Source organism: Anoplopoma fimbria, chromosome 24, assembly GCF_027596085.1.
Source record: "Anoplopoma fimbria isolate UVic2021 breed Golden Eagle Sablefish chromosome 24, Afim_UVic_2022, whole genome shotgun sequence".
In the NCBI taxonomy this organism is placed as follows: Eukaryota; Metazoa; Chordata; class Actinopteri; order Perciformes; family Anoplopomatidae; genus Anoplopoma; species Anoplopoma fimbria.
Window position 1 is genome coordinate 900833 of NC_072472.1, and position 14084 is coordinate 914916.

The 14084-nt window shown below is 42.2% G+C and overlaps 1 protein-coding gene across 1 annotated transcript in view; it reads right to left on the reverse strand.

The window, feature by feature from the left end:
- Window positions 1–9390: 9390 nt before the first annotated feature.
- The window catches only part of serpinf1 (serpin peptidase inhibitor, clade F (alpha-2 antiplasmin, pigment epithelium derived factor), member 1), a 7753-nt gene continuing 3059 nt past the window's right edge, over window positions 9391–14084 (reverse strand). Inside the window, exons 3-8 of the mRNA XM_054625513.1 lie at window positions 13952–14084; window positions 13206–13361; window positions 12030–12230; window positions 11764–11903; window positions 11426–11636; window positions 9391–10445 (exon numbers count right to left, since the gene is read on the reverse strand). The exon at window positions 13952–14084 is cut by the window's right edge and continues 63 nt beyond it. Coding sequence (XP_054481488.1) covers window positions 10198–10445; window positions 11426–11636; window positions 11764–11903; window positions 12030–12230; window positions 13206–13361; window positions 13952–14084 — 1089 coding nt within the window. The 3' untranslated portion in view covers window positions 9391–10197. The remainder of the gene's footprint in view (window positions 10446–11425; window positions 11637–11763; window positions 11904–12029; window positions 12231–13205; window positions 13362–13951) is intronic.

Sequence of the window (14084 nt, forward strand, 5' to 3'; positions counted from 1 at the left end):
TCTTGTTCTGTGAGCTTTACTCTCTGGACTTCTGTCTGAAGTGGTTCTGAACACACAGACGACTGTAGACTCTCAACGCTTTACAGTAACACTCTCCAAATCCAAGAAGATGATTTCATAACCCTCCTCACAGTGTTTATATTAATATTCCTGATGATCACCAGACACACACACACACACACACACACACACACACACACACACACACACACACACACACACACAAGTCCAGACAGCAGATCTGTGTGTTGTTGGTAGAAACATCGTTGAGCTTCAGGCTGAAATACCTGAGATCAGAGATAACACTGAAGATCAATTAGAGATGCAGATCACTGTCACGTTGTTCCAGTCATAAATCTGTAACAAACGTGTTTTGAAGACTTACAACTTGACGGAAAATAAATGACCTGAGACTCGACTTGGAGTGAAAGTTTAGTCTGTATTATTATTATCATGTTAGATGTTTAACTTAGTTAGTGTTAGGTTTCGGATCGGTCCCTAGATATATGTTGTTGTTGTTTTCTCCTTCCCCTCTCTTTTTCGTGTGTAATGGAAAAAAACAACTTCTCATCCCAGGCGCCAGCAGATGTAACAAGACAGACATAACAAGACAAAACCTCGACCGCTGTTTGTTACCCCCTATAGAGCAGAGAGCCTCTTTCTTTACTGGACTCTGTGTGACTCTGTGTGACTGCACATCTGTGCCTCTTACAACAAAGACAAACAAAGATTATCATTTGATCTTTATCTCAACGCTCATTGAGACTCATCTCGGGACATTAACAGAGTGTGTGTGTGTGTGTGTGTGTGTGTGTGTGTGTGTGTGTGTGTGTGTGTGTGTGTGTGTGTGTGTGTGTGTGTGTGTGTGTGTGTGTGTGTGTGTGTGTGTGCTGCTGAGGAAGCTTGGCTTGGCTTCAGGTCCAGATAATTCTGTTTCCTTTCGGTAGAGCTGATACAACCTCGGTCTTATAGTGTTGCCTTAGTTTGTTTTTTGAGATCTTGTTCTCGTTCTTTTTGTGTCTCTCCACCTCCATGTGTTGGACCTCTGGACCGCCGTGTTTGTTGTGAACCAGCCTCCTGCCTCCACTGCCCCTTCGTGTTATTTTTTGGTGACTTTGTAAATAAACTCTTTGTTACCTCATGAAACAACAAAAAATATTTATTGATATATCTGAGTTATTTTGACAACAGAAGTTGACTCAACTTTGAAGTTCAAATGAAAAATGTAACTCTTTAAACACATGTGCATGTGCAGTATTATTCAACCCCCAGTTGCAATGCTTTGTATTCAACCCCCTTAGCTTTTACCTCAAAAAGCTTCTTACACCTCTCCATACATTATAGTGATGATGGATGAATAATGACATAAATGACAAAAAATCTGGTGATGAAACAACAAAAAATATTTATTGATACATATCTGAGTTATTTTGACTTGACAGAAGTTGACTTAACGTTGAAGTTCAAATGAAAAATGTAACTCTTTAAACACATGTGCATGTGCAGTGTTATTCAACCCCCAGCTTCAGTGCTTTGTGGCGCATCCTTTAGCTTTTATAACTTCTGACAAACGTTTTGGGTGCTGACAAGCTTCTTACACCTCTCCATGGGAATCTTTGCCCATTCTCCAGCTGCTGAAGCCTCTAGCTCAGTGATGTTTGATGGCTTCCGTGCTGCAGCTGCCTTCTTTAAATCCCACCAAAGAAATCTGGTGACTGAGAAGGCCACTCCAGGACGTTCCAGGATATTGTTCTCGACCTGGCTTAGGTTGACTTGGAGGTGTGCTTGGGATCATTGTCTTGCTGGAGAGTCCAATGATCACCAAGGTTTAATTTGCCAACAGAAGGCATCACCTTCCTCTTTAAAATGGTCTGGTATTTCTGGGAGTCCATGATGCCAGGTACACCATCAAGATTGCCAGTTCCTGCCGCAGAAAAACAGCCCCACATCATCAATGACCCGCCTCCATGCTTGACCGTGGGGATGGTATTCTTCTGGTCAGAAGCCTTTCGCACGCCAGACATACCGCTGGTCTCTAGTTTCAAGTCTTCTTCAATACAGCATGATGTTCATTTAGTAAATGATGCTCCATTTAGAGTCAAACAGACCATAAAGCAGGGGATGCTTTAGGGCGGGGCTACACACTGATTGACAGGTCCACACCAGAATACAATAGTATTTTATTGTGGTATGATCTCTTCACGTCCACTCCTCCTCAATTAAAGTCCATATATGGTTAATTATGTTCACTGGTTGCAAAAAAAAATTTAAACAGACATAATGCAAACATTTTCCATTAAAACTCAACAAAAGTGAACGAACCTTGATGTTGTTGAAAAGACTTTGTTGAGTAATGAGTATTTTTTTTGAATTTCCGTCATTTAAGGGTCTGTTCACCTCTGCTGTTGTTTATACTGTGACTTTTGTATTTATACATTATTATTGTGTCTTGAACTTGTGGTCCATCATTACATAGAACTACAACTCCTTTGATGTTTAACTGATTGACGTGTTCTGCATTTAGACCAATGATGATTGTATTGATCTTAATGCTCTAAAGCTCCAGCACCTCACCTCTCTTTTGTCTCTGTTCCTAACGTCACCGGTTTGATTCCAGCCTTTGTTCCGCGTCGCACCCGTCTCACTCACCCACTTTCAGACGGGCGTCATCGGTCACCACCATTCTAAAGGTCATATTGTTGTGCAAATTGATTGCATAAAAACGTAACATGAACATTTAATCAAAATTCATCCAACAGATAAAAACATCAGGCTTTTATTGTGAAGGAGGAGCTGGTCTAAATTGATTATTTCTAGTTTTCACAGGATCATCAATAAATACATCTCGCAAAATACATAAAGCTTTAGATGTTCTTGTGGTTTGAGTTTATTCACTTTCAATGCCTAATTCATTCATTTGATCTCACATATTAATTCTATCTAACAAGCTAATATTGAACATTTTTGAAGTGAAGTCTGTATCATTAGTTATGGATTAAGACTAAATCAACTTGTGACAGAAATAAGAGGGACTCAGAAAGAGAAAGAGCTGAAGAGGTCAACCTCAGAGGATCAGGAAGCAAGAGATTTATTATCAGCAGAAGAATGTCAACAGATTCTGGGGGGTTGTTTTTTTTTCCTCCTCAGAGAAACAGAACAAGCCGACCGCCATCATTAACCGTTACTCGAAAACAACCACAGCTATCTGATGAACTCTTTACTCCAGAACAAACCACACGTCCTCGTTTAAACCTAGGAGCCTGTTTTAAAGACCAACTACAGGATAATGGTCTTACTACAGTGAAATGTCTGCCATGAGGACATCATCACACATGAACACAGCTGAGCTCATTGGATCCACAAGAGTCTCAGCATTCCTGTCAAACACAATTTATTAAACAATTTATGCAATTCCAAGACTATTTAAGGACCAGAGTATGCAGAAATATTCAAATAAGACTCTGTTTTACTGCATGCAAACAACCGTATGTGACTATCATAAAGTAGCATGTATGTAAAGGGGAGATTGTGTTACCATAGAAACCATTTCCATTCACATATTTTGAGCTGAGAGGTCAATGGAGCCGGTGAAAACGTCCATGTTAGTTTTTACCGTCGGCGTGTTATTGATCTGTAAGACAGGAAGTTAACGTCGGCGTCTTTGAGAGTTTAAGAGGTTTAATGAAGAGAAACGATCAGCAACTCATCTCAACGTGTAACGTGATGTTTCCACACATCAGTCTTATAAATAACTCTTGTTACACAGACAGGAAGCAGGAGTTCCAGGCTAAAGGTCTGTTTCTTCATGAAGATGAAATCAGAGGAAGTGAGTTTCTAAAAGGACCCAAAGGTTGTTTTTTTGGGGGGTTTATCTGCAGTTTCTTCCGTTTGTCTGTGAAGATGGAAAAACAACAAGGAGCTCCGTATTCATCAGAATAAAAGCTATTCACTGACACTAGAGATAAATTAATAACAGACGGTGATTTCTCCTACTGACAGTGAAGTATACGAGTAAACTTTAATAACACAAGTGATAGCATGATACATCACATGTATGTTGATGATATGGTAAATGGACTGTACTTGTAAAGCGCTTTTCTAGTCTTCCGACCACTCAAAGCGCTTTTACATTACTAATCATTCACCCATTCACACCCATTCATACACGACAGCTACCATGCAAGGTGGCTACCACCTGCACATCAGGACCCTAACTTACATTCATGCACATACACACACCACAGGAACAGCAATTTGTTTGCAATTTGTTTATTTTTCCCGCTATATTTGTTAAATATTAGGATTGTTATCCTGGGGCGGCTGTGGCACACCAGGTAGAGCGCTGGTCCCGTAACCACAAGGTCGGTGGTTTGAACCCCTCTACAGTCAACATGCCGAGGTGTCCGTGAGCCCCAGTTGCTCCCCGGGCGCTTCTTAGCAGCCCACTGCTCCTCCGGGATGGTTCAATGCAGAGAATTGTAATTTCCCCATTGTGGTACTAACAAAGGCTTTATTATTATTATTATTATTATTATTATTATTATTATTATTATTATTATTATTATTATTATTATTATTCAAATAAGCATTTTTGTTTTGTTTTCTTATGCCTCTTTCTGCGCTTTGATATTATTATTATTTTTAGATTGTGCAAAATAAAATAAACTGAACTATGTCTCTTACCAATATTTAATGTTTTTTTACTTATAACTCTTTTTAAACCCATTTATCCCCTGGTGTTTTATGTTTTTAAAATCTTGTTGTTTTTATTTTACTTTATTGATGTTTTTGTTTTTTATCTGCCGCTTGCCTGTAAATAACTTTTTAACCAATGTGCACTAGTCACAGTTTTTATGACCTGCAACATAACTTGACGAAAAAGAAAAAAACAATATATATATATATATATATATATATATATATATATATATATATATATATATATCTGTCTGTCCGGTTTCTGTCTCTACATTTGTCTCATTGCCTCATCAGTGGTTGAGCTCAAATGTCATTAAACTCTTTTACACATTACATTACATTACATTACATTACAGTCATTTAGCAGACGCTTTTATCCAAAGCGACTTACAGGAAGTGTATTCAACATAGGTATTCAAGAGAACTACTAGTCACCAGAAGTCATCAGTGCATCTCCTTTCTTAAACAAGCATCTAAAAGCATAAACCAGAGCAAAAGTATAGTGCAGAAGCAGATTACTACGAAAACAATAATTGCAACAGACTAATACGAATACAATAAGTGCTACAAACTACTACGAATAGGATAAGTGCAGTAAACAAATACGAATTCAATAAGTGCAGCGAACTGATACGAATACAATAAGTGCTACGAGGAAGGCTCAGGGTAGTGCTTCTTGAAGAGGTGAGTTTAAAGCTGGGCAGCGACTCTGCTGTCCTGAGGTCAGTGGGGAGTTCATTCCACCACTGAGGGGCCAGGACAGAAAAAAGCTGTGACCGGGTGGATCGGCCGCAGGGACCTCTGAGCGACAGGGCAACCAATCGCCCCGAGGCAGCAGAGAGGAGTGGTCGGGCGGGGGTGTAGGGCTTCATGGCCTGGAGATAGGAAGGAGCTGTTCCTTTCACTGCCCTGTAGGCTAGCACCAGAGTCTGTAACTGGATGCGAGCTCTTACAGGGAGCCAGTGTAGAGAACGGAGAAGGGAAGTTGTGTGGGAGAACTTGGGGCGATTGAACACCAGACGAGCTGCAGCTTTCTGGACGAGCTCCAGAGGTCTGATGGCCGACGCCGGGGCTCAAGTAGTGAGTTGCAGTAGTCCAGGCGGGAGATGACCAGAGCCTGTAGAGCACCTGCACCGTCTCCTCAGTGAGGAAGGGGAGAATCCTCCTGATGTTGTAGAGGAGGAATCTGCAGGAGCGTGTGACCGATGCAATGTTTGCTGAGAACGACAGTTGGTCGTCCAGGGTCACACCCAGATTCCTCACAGTCCGAGTTGGCGTCACCACGGCATCATCAATGGTGATGGACAGGTCTCGGTGTGGGCAGCCCTTCCCCGGGAGGAACAGTAGCTCGGTTTTGTCCAGGTTGAGCTTCAGGTGGTGTGTCGCCATCCACTTCGAGATGTCAGCCAAGCACGCAGCAATGCGTGCCTCCACTTGGGTGTCACCGGGAGGAAATGACAAGACCAGCTGGGTGTCATCGGCATAACAATGGTAAAAGAAGTCATGCGAGCGAATAACACAACCCAGAGATGTTGTGTAGAGCAAGAACAGAAGGGGGCCCAGAACTGAGCCTTGTGGAACCCCCGTAGTCAGCATGCGTGGTTCCGACACGGCCCCCTCCATGTCACCTGGTAGGATCGGCCTGTCAGGTAGGATGCAAACAGGGAGAGTGCAGACCCTGAGACGCCCATCCCCTCGAGGGTGGAGAGGAGGATCTGGTGGTTCACCGTGTCAAACGCCGCTGACAGGTCCAGGAGAATCAGGACAGAGGAGAGAGAGTTTGCTCTCGCGGTGTGAAGCGACTCTGTCACCGCAAGGAGGGCCGTCTCTGACGAGTGACCCACCTTGAACCCGGACTGGTGGGGGTCCAAGAGGTTGTTCTGGTGGAGGTAGGAAGACAGTTGTTTAGAGACAGCGCGTTCAAGTGTTTTGGATAGAAAGGGTAGAAGAGAAAGAGTTCTTGACATCAGAGGGGTCAAGTGATGGTTTTTTCAGAAGGGGGGTGACTCTGGCAGTCTTGAAAGCCGAGGGAAAGCATCCGAGATGTGTTGATGAGGTGGGTGAGGAAAGGAAGGAGTTCAGTGGCAATAGACTGAAGAAGAGGGGAGGGGATCGGGTCAAGGGAGCACGTGGTGGGGCGGTTAGATGTAACAAGGTCGAGGACCTCGTTAGGGGAGAGGGGAGCAAAATAGGGTAAGATGGGGTGTGGAGAGGGAAGGGGGAGCTGAGGGGGAAGAGCTGGAGAGGGTAGAGAGGGAGAGGGTGGACAGGGAGAGGGGGGCTGAGAGAAGGAGGATCTGATATCGTTTAACTTCTTGTCAAAGAAGTTGGCGAAATCATCAGGGAGAAGGGAGGAAGTAGGAGGAGGGGGTGGGGGTTGGAGGAGTGAAGAGAAAGTTTCAAAGAGTTTTTTAGGATTGGAAGCAGAGGTTAGGATTTTAGAGCGGAAAAAAGCCGCTTTAGCAGTAGCTAGAGAGGAGGAAAAAGTGGAAAGGAGAGATTGGAAGTTAAGAAGGTCCTCCGGGAGTTTGCCTGTTTTTTACGCCATTTACGCTCAGCCGCTCTTAGGCTCCGTCTGTCAGTACGCACTGAGTCCCACAGCCATGGGGCAGGAGGAGTTGGGCGTGCAGGCCTGGAGGTGAAGGGACAGAGGTTGTCCAAAGAGGAGGAAAGGGTGGAGAGGAGAAGATCAGTAGCAGTACAACTTACAGAAATATATGTATCATAAAACTGACATTTGCACTAAATATTCACTGAATAGATAACGTCAGACATTCTTAGAGTCGGGCACCTCAGTGTTCTCGTTCTTCATGATGACCTCTTGTAACCTGTAACTTCAGTTATCGGGTTTAGCAGCTGATAAAAACTAAGTTCTGTTTCTGACCCAGTAGGTAGTTCTTCCCACCACACAGCAGATTTTTTCTGTTGTTTTTTAGCAGAAGAAAGTGTTTTAGAACGAGTACTTTTACTCAAATAAAGGATCTAAATACTTCCTCCAGTACTGAGTGGAAGCATTCCAGTCGATGATAAAAAATGATTTATGTTCACATTTCTTCTTGAGTCTGAGATTCCAACTCTTTGGCTTTGGGTCTGCTCACTTTCTTCTTGACAGCGTTTCAGAAATCTCTGACTGTGTGGAAAATCTAGACCACATGTGTGCAACACACACACACACACACACACACACACACACACACACACACACACACACACACACACACACACACACACACACTTCTTTGGAATATATTAAAATTAGTTCCAGAGTCTTGGCCATTGTTCTTGTTGGCTTAATTGATCCGATAAAACTTCATAATGCATATTTTCTGGATTAGTTTTCAGTTTTTCTGTTGTTTTTTTCTTTTAATCAAATTTCTGGTTTTGAGTTCAGGATTCATTTGAGAAGTTTGTCCTATTTTGTGTCGAAGAAGTTTGTATTTATACTAAAGTATGAAAGATCACTTTGGCTTCAGTGTCGACCATCAAATGTCCTGCAGAAAGTGTTTTGGGGAATGTGGGAGAAGAGTTATGTGATGAGAGTTTACCATGTGGAGGAACGATCAGACTGAAGGAGCAGCTGCTTCTCAATGAAAACACAGAAAACTATTGTATATTTTTGGATTCTACTGCCTGAAATACCAAACTTTTATTTTCCTTGCAATCAAGGACAGATTTAAGAGATTTCTCTTTGCATTTTCTTAGCATTGTTTAACCCTCTGAACCCCAAAACCTGATGGCGGGAATTAAAAGCATGTTTTCTTTAAACAATCGGCAAAACCTCACCGTTTATTACAGGCAGAAGCTGTAGAATCGTCGGAATTTCATCTTTCCAAGGGCATTCAAACAGATTACGTGTGATGAATGCTTCCATCTTAAAATTGTGGTATTTCATCAAAAACATTTTATTCTACATGTGTCATTTATAGTTCAACCCCAAATAAACTGATTTATGTCATTATAACTGTGTTATTCTGAACTAAAGACATGTTTGAGTTCTCTCTACTTCTAGTCATGATTGTTCTATTTACATAGAGGAGCAGGACTTTTATATTGAAGTGAAAAGTCACAGAGAGCAAATGTGACAGGAGCAAAAAGGCATCACTTTAATTTCTGGATTGAAACATTTTCACTAATGTCAGAAAACTTCAGATGGCCTTCTTCAGGAGTTCTGTAACAAAGCATTAGTGTTTGTAATAGTGTCTGAAAGTTAAATAAAAGTGTTCTTGCAGCCCCTGCTGGCTGCAGAGTTCATTACACTTACATTACATTACATTACAGTCATTTAACAGACGCTTTTATCCAAAGCGATTTACAGGATATTACACTATAATATAAAGCACTTAATGTGTATTCTGTTTAATAAAACCATTTGTTTAAAAAAATAAAAATGTATACGGCATGATTCTGCAAAACCTTAAATGACTTATTCCCACATATCTTCTTCTCTTCTTCACTCTGTCGAAGCAGAAACTCTTGGATCCACCACCTCCTTAACATGCATGGGACACTATGGTTGGCATTTTCACAAAGTTATGAAGACAACTCATGTCCTGCAGAATACTACGACATGAAGGTTCCTCCAAAACAAACTGGGACAGAGTGAAAAAGCTAAAGTTTAACTAAAAAGGTAAAGTTTTATCTGAGGATGTCAAAATGAAGGAATACACACAAAAAGGGACGACAGTGTTTCGTTTCATTGTCGTTTATTTCTTCTAACACAAATGACAATATTTGATTTTTTAATAAAACAATCCTCTGCTGAGCTCAGAGTATTGTCAGAGTGTTTAAGTATTCTGTCAGATTAACATGATAATGCATGTGTCATTGTGAAAAGTAGAAAAAAAGAAGTAAAATCAAATATACTTGCTAATATCTGCCACCAGAAATGCAAAGCAAACACCTGAAATCCCTCCTAGGACCTGCTAAGAGTGTGTGTGTGTGTGTGTGTGTGTGTGTGTGTGTGTGTGTGTGTGTGTGTGTGTGTGTGTGTGTGTGTGTGTGTGTGTGTGTGTGTGTGTGTGTACAGTTGTATATCTATCTTTGTGAGGACCAGGTTTTAAACCATCAGAGTGAGGACCTTTTTGGAAAAAGAGGACATTTTTGCCGACTTCACTTCAAAGGCTTGTTTGAGAGTTCAGACCAAATAGGTTTAGGTTACAGTAAGGTTAGGGACTGAGGAATGCATTGTATTAATGAGTGTCTTCACAAAGACAGAAGTACAGGTGTGTGTGTGTGTGTGTGTGTATGTTCTTGTACATTTATCATTGTGAGGACCAAGTTGTAGACCTTAAGAGTGCGGACATTTTGGCCGGTCCTAACTTCAAACACCTTTTTGAGGGTTCAGACTTGGTTTTAAGGCATGCATTATATCAATGAGTGTCCTCACAAAGATAGAAGTACAGGTGAGTGTGTGTGTGTGTGTGTGTGTGTGTGTGTGTGTGTGTGTGTGTGTGTGTGTGTGTGTGTGTGTGTGTGTGTGTGTGTGTGTGTGTGTGTGTGTTATATCGTCAGGGCCTTGGGGTTGACCACCCTGCCGATGAAGAGCAGCGCCCCCGACGCGTCGTCCCGGATCAGGTAGAGGAAAGGTCGGTCCACTCGGTAGGACAGGTGAGTCGTTGAGGTGGCGCTGGCGTACTGGTTCCCCTCGGGCGCCGTTTCCATGACGACCTTGTGATTGACGCTGCTGAGCTTGATGCGCTGATTGGAGATCTTCTCCAGGTCCGTGTTCGCTAGCCATTCGGAGAGACCTACAGGGGGAGGATGTGGTGGGAGATTTAGAAAAGGGGGATGAGGAGGAAGAGGACAGGATAGAGTAACAGTAATGGGAGGGGGGGAAAAAGGAATATTAGGAAGGAAAAAGAATGAGAATGATGAGGAGGAAGATGAGTGATGGGGGAAAAGAGGTGAAGAAAGATTTGGCGGGAAAATATGTAGAAAGAGAGAAAATAATGCCCATCAGTGACATCCCTTCCTGCCATAAAAAGCTATTACAGTAAACAAGTGCTGCATCATATGTTATCCCATTTGCAGATGATATTCAACTTTATTTTAAAGCTGCAACAACTAGTCAATCAGCATCAATTTAATCAGCATCTCGTTTAGCAGGTGACTATTTGTTTCAAGTGGTTTTTCAGGCAAATGCCAAATGTGTTTTACATTATTGTGAATTTTATATCTCTGAGGAATCGACAAGAAGATGTTTGAAGATGACAATTTGGGTGAGGAGAAACTGCAACAAGCACTTTTTTCGCTATTTTTTGCCATAACACAGACCAAACAATTAAGCAATATATCTGAAAAATTATCGCTGGATTAATTTATAATGAAAGTTATTGTTAGTTGCATCCGTAATTCCTTTATCTATTTAACAATCCTCCTCATTCAAGTCATCTTCGTTAAAAGGTCAAATGTTTTTTTTTATAGTCAACAAATCCTATGTGCAGACTCAAATGATTTAACTTATATACATAGTTTCATGTTTAAAAAAGGCTCAGTTGTCTACTAAAACTGCTGGTCACTGTAATTTTTATAAAACAAACAGAAATAGTGCATTTGTTGGAAGCTATTTTCAGCAACCAGGGTGTTTTATCTGACAAAATACAGATGTAAAACTCTTACTGGAATATAAGCAGATGTAAACACAAACATAACATATTTCTACAATGTTGTTCTTTATTTGTATTTGTTGAAAAGCCACTTAAAGGGCTTTTAAGTGGATCAGACTTACCCAGGTCGCTGAGCAGCGGCAGCAGGTCTGTTGAGTAGCTGAGCCTCAGGGTGGGCAGAGCGAGGGACACCTGGGCCGGGTGGAGCGTCATGGAGAGGTCCTGGACAAACTCGGCGGTCAAAGTCTCCTCCAGCAGGGTCATGTTGGAGGTCACGTCGTCGGGCAGGAAGACGAACATGCTGACGTCGTCCTGCATCTGGATCTGAGCGATCTGGAGGAAAATGTTCAGGAGAAATCTCAGAAAGTGGGCTGACGTTTTTTATAGTTAACAAAGTTTAAACCAATCTTAGAACATTTTCTTGCAGTTTAAAGGTCACTTCCGAGTAGAAAACACTCACGGTGCAGCTCAAATCTGAGTCGACACCCATCTTCACAGGGTAGTTGTCCTGTAGCATCATGGGAATGCGGACAGGTGCCGCGCCGTCCACCTGGAAGTTCTCCATTGCTCCACTCTGACCAAACCGAGTCACCCACTTCCCTGTTTAAAGACAGAAAACGGTGTTTGTGCATCCTCAGCTAGAACCTAAACATCCAAACAAATCCACCAGCTAGCTCATTTTTCCTCGTTGTTTTAAAGGCAGAAGTTTGGTGACATTGGACTTACCTTTAAAGTAGGCGGCACTCACAGTGTTCACTCCAGAGTTTTGGGGGAAGGGCTTGTCCAAGAGGCGCTGTACCTTCCTGCCGGTCTCCAGAGACACCCAGTCGTTGATTTCTTTCAAATCTTTGTTCCCTCCCTGCAGTGTCTTGGGACGAACTCCATACTGCTGCTCCACGAGCGTGAAGAAGTCCTGCTTCAGGCGTCCTGAAAACAGACGGTTTGAAGTTCAGACTTTCACAAATTTACATTCTGTTCAAGATGATTTTGCAGGTGAGGGAAAATAACGACTTTATAAAGATTAATTTGACTGAAGATAGTACTTTCTTTAATACATATTGGCGCGAGGCTTTTGTGTGAAAAAGATAAAAAACATCATATACATTGACTTAAGATGTTGATGTATTTCACATGGACTTAAGGAGTAGGGACCCAAACAAACAGCACAGTTTTAATTTGGCAGTCATTATGCTTGCACGTTTCTTTCCTTAGGTAGAAATTTGTCCTTTGGTACTTTAAGGAATATTGGAGAAAAAGTATATATTAAAGAATACAGCTCATAAATAAGTATTCAAACCAACAACCTTTAAGTTATCAAACAAGCACTTTGTTTGAACCAGTAGCTTCAAACAAAGTGCTTGCTGGCTCGCCTAACAACTGAAACTTCTTTAGAGCTGCCTCGGAAAATGTTGGTGTCTTTCCAAAACGAAAGTCATTTGTAGCCTTTCCCATTGTAGAAAGAAGAAAGATGTTTGTAGGTTTCTAATTGTTTTGGTCCAGTGGGAAAGGGCCTTTAAATTCTCTTTTTCCTGTTAATTTTTTCTGAAAAACTAAATCCAACACCATGAATGTCTATGAGCGAAAGTTTCCGATATTTTAACCGTTGACATGTCCCCCCTCTCTAAGACACTTTTCAATGAAGCCATTCAGAGCGCCCATTGGTCGAACCGAAGACAGTCTTAACAGAAACAGGTTTGTCTCAAACACACACCGTTTATAGTGAGGTTTTTCTGAGCTGGAGCAGCTCTCATGCAGAGAGAACATCTGAACATTCAGCATAATTATAGGAATTAACATCAAAATTCTCCAGATTATAACAAACAGCAACCTGCGGGCCAAATCTGGCCCTCCAACAAAAATATTTGGCCCCCTGACCAAAGTCACCCCCCTACATTGACCTACGTCGTCCCATGTAGATGCGGGCGGCAGTGCTCAGGCCTTTTCCAGGCGTCCTGACGGAGGCCAGCAGGTCTTTGAGGGTGTTGTGGAGCTGAGGGTCCTGCAGGGTGTGGTACCTCAGAGCCCTGAACAGCTGCCTTTGAGCCTGCTCAGACCCTCCTGGGGGACAGAGGAAAGATTCAGCATATTGTCTTCCATGGCAACTTTTTCTGTCTGTTTTTACTATCTCAGGCAGACTGAGGAATAAGGTCTTATGTTTAACGTATTAGCATATCCATAAGAAACAGAGCAACATTATCATCCCATGATTATGAGCTTATTTAAAGAATGTTTTGACTTTCTGAAACTAGAGACACATCTCCAAACCCTATACGTAGATGTTAGTGACCAGATATTTTATTTTTACCCATACCTGTCCCCATTTATGTTCCTGCACCTTCTGCAGGTACTCCTCCCGGTGGAGAAACAGCTTTTTAAGTTTAAATATTGCCTTTAGGCGTCTGTTTGGCTGGATAAATGTAGCTAGCTATCAGACACAGACGGGTAATGTCCAGTTATTATACAAAAACACTGTTAAACTTGGTTTCTGTCAACAAAGCAGGTCATGTGACACCTGTGATCACCTGATGATGGTGCAAACAAAACTGAACTTAATTTCAACCCGTTTGGCCGACGAGCCCGTACACACCGTGACGGTCAAAGCCAAAGCACCAGTTTGGGTTTAGTTTGTTGTGTGTTTGTGTCGTCACCCATGGAGAGCTGCGTCAGCACCGCCGACACACTGATGGGGGCCAGGAAGACGTTGGTCGCGGCCTCGCGGCTCGCCAGAGCGCGGAACAGGTTGTAGCCAAAGTCCGAGGTGGCGGCGCCCATCTTAGTCGC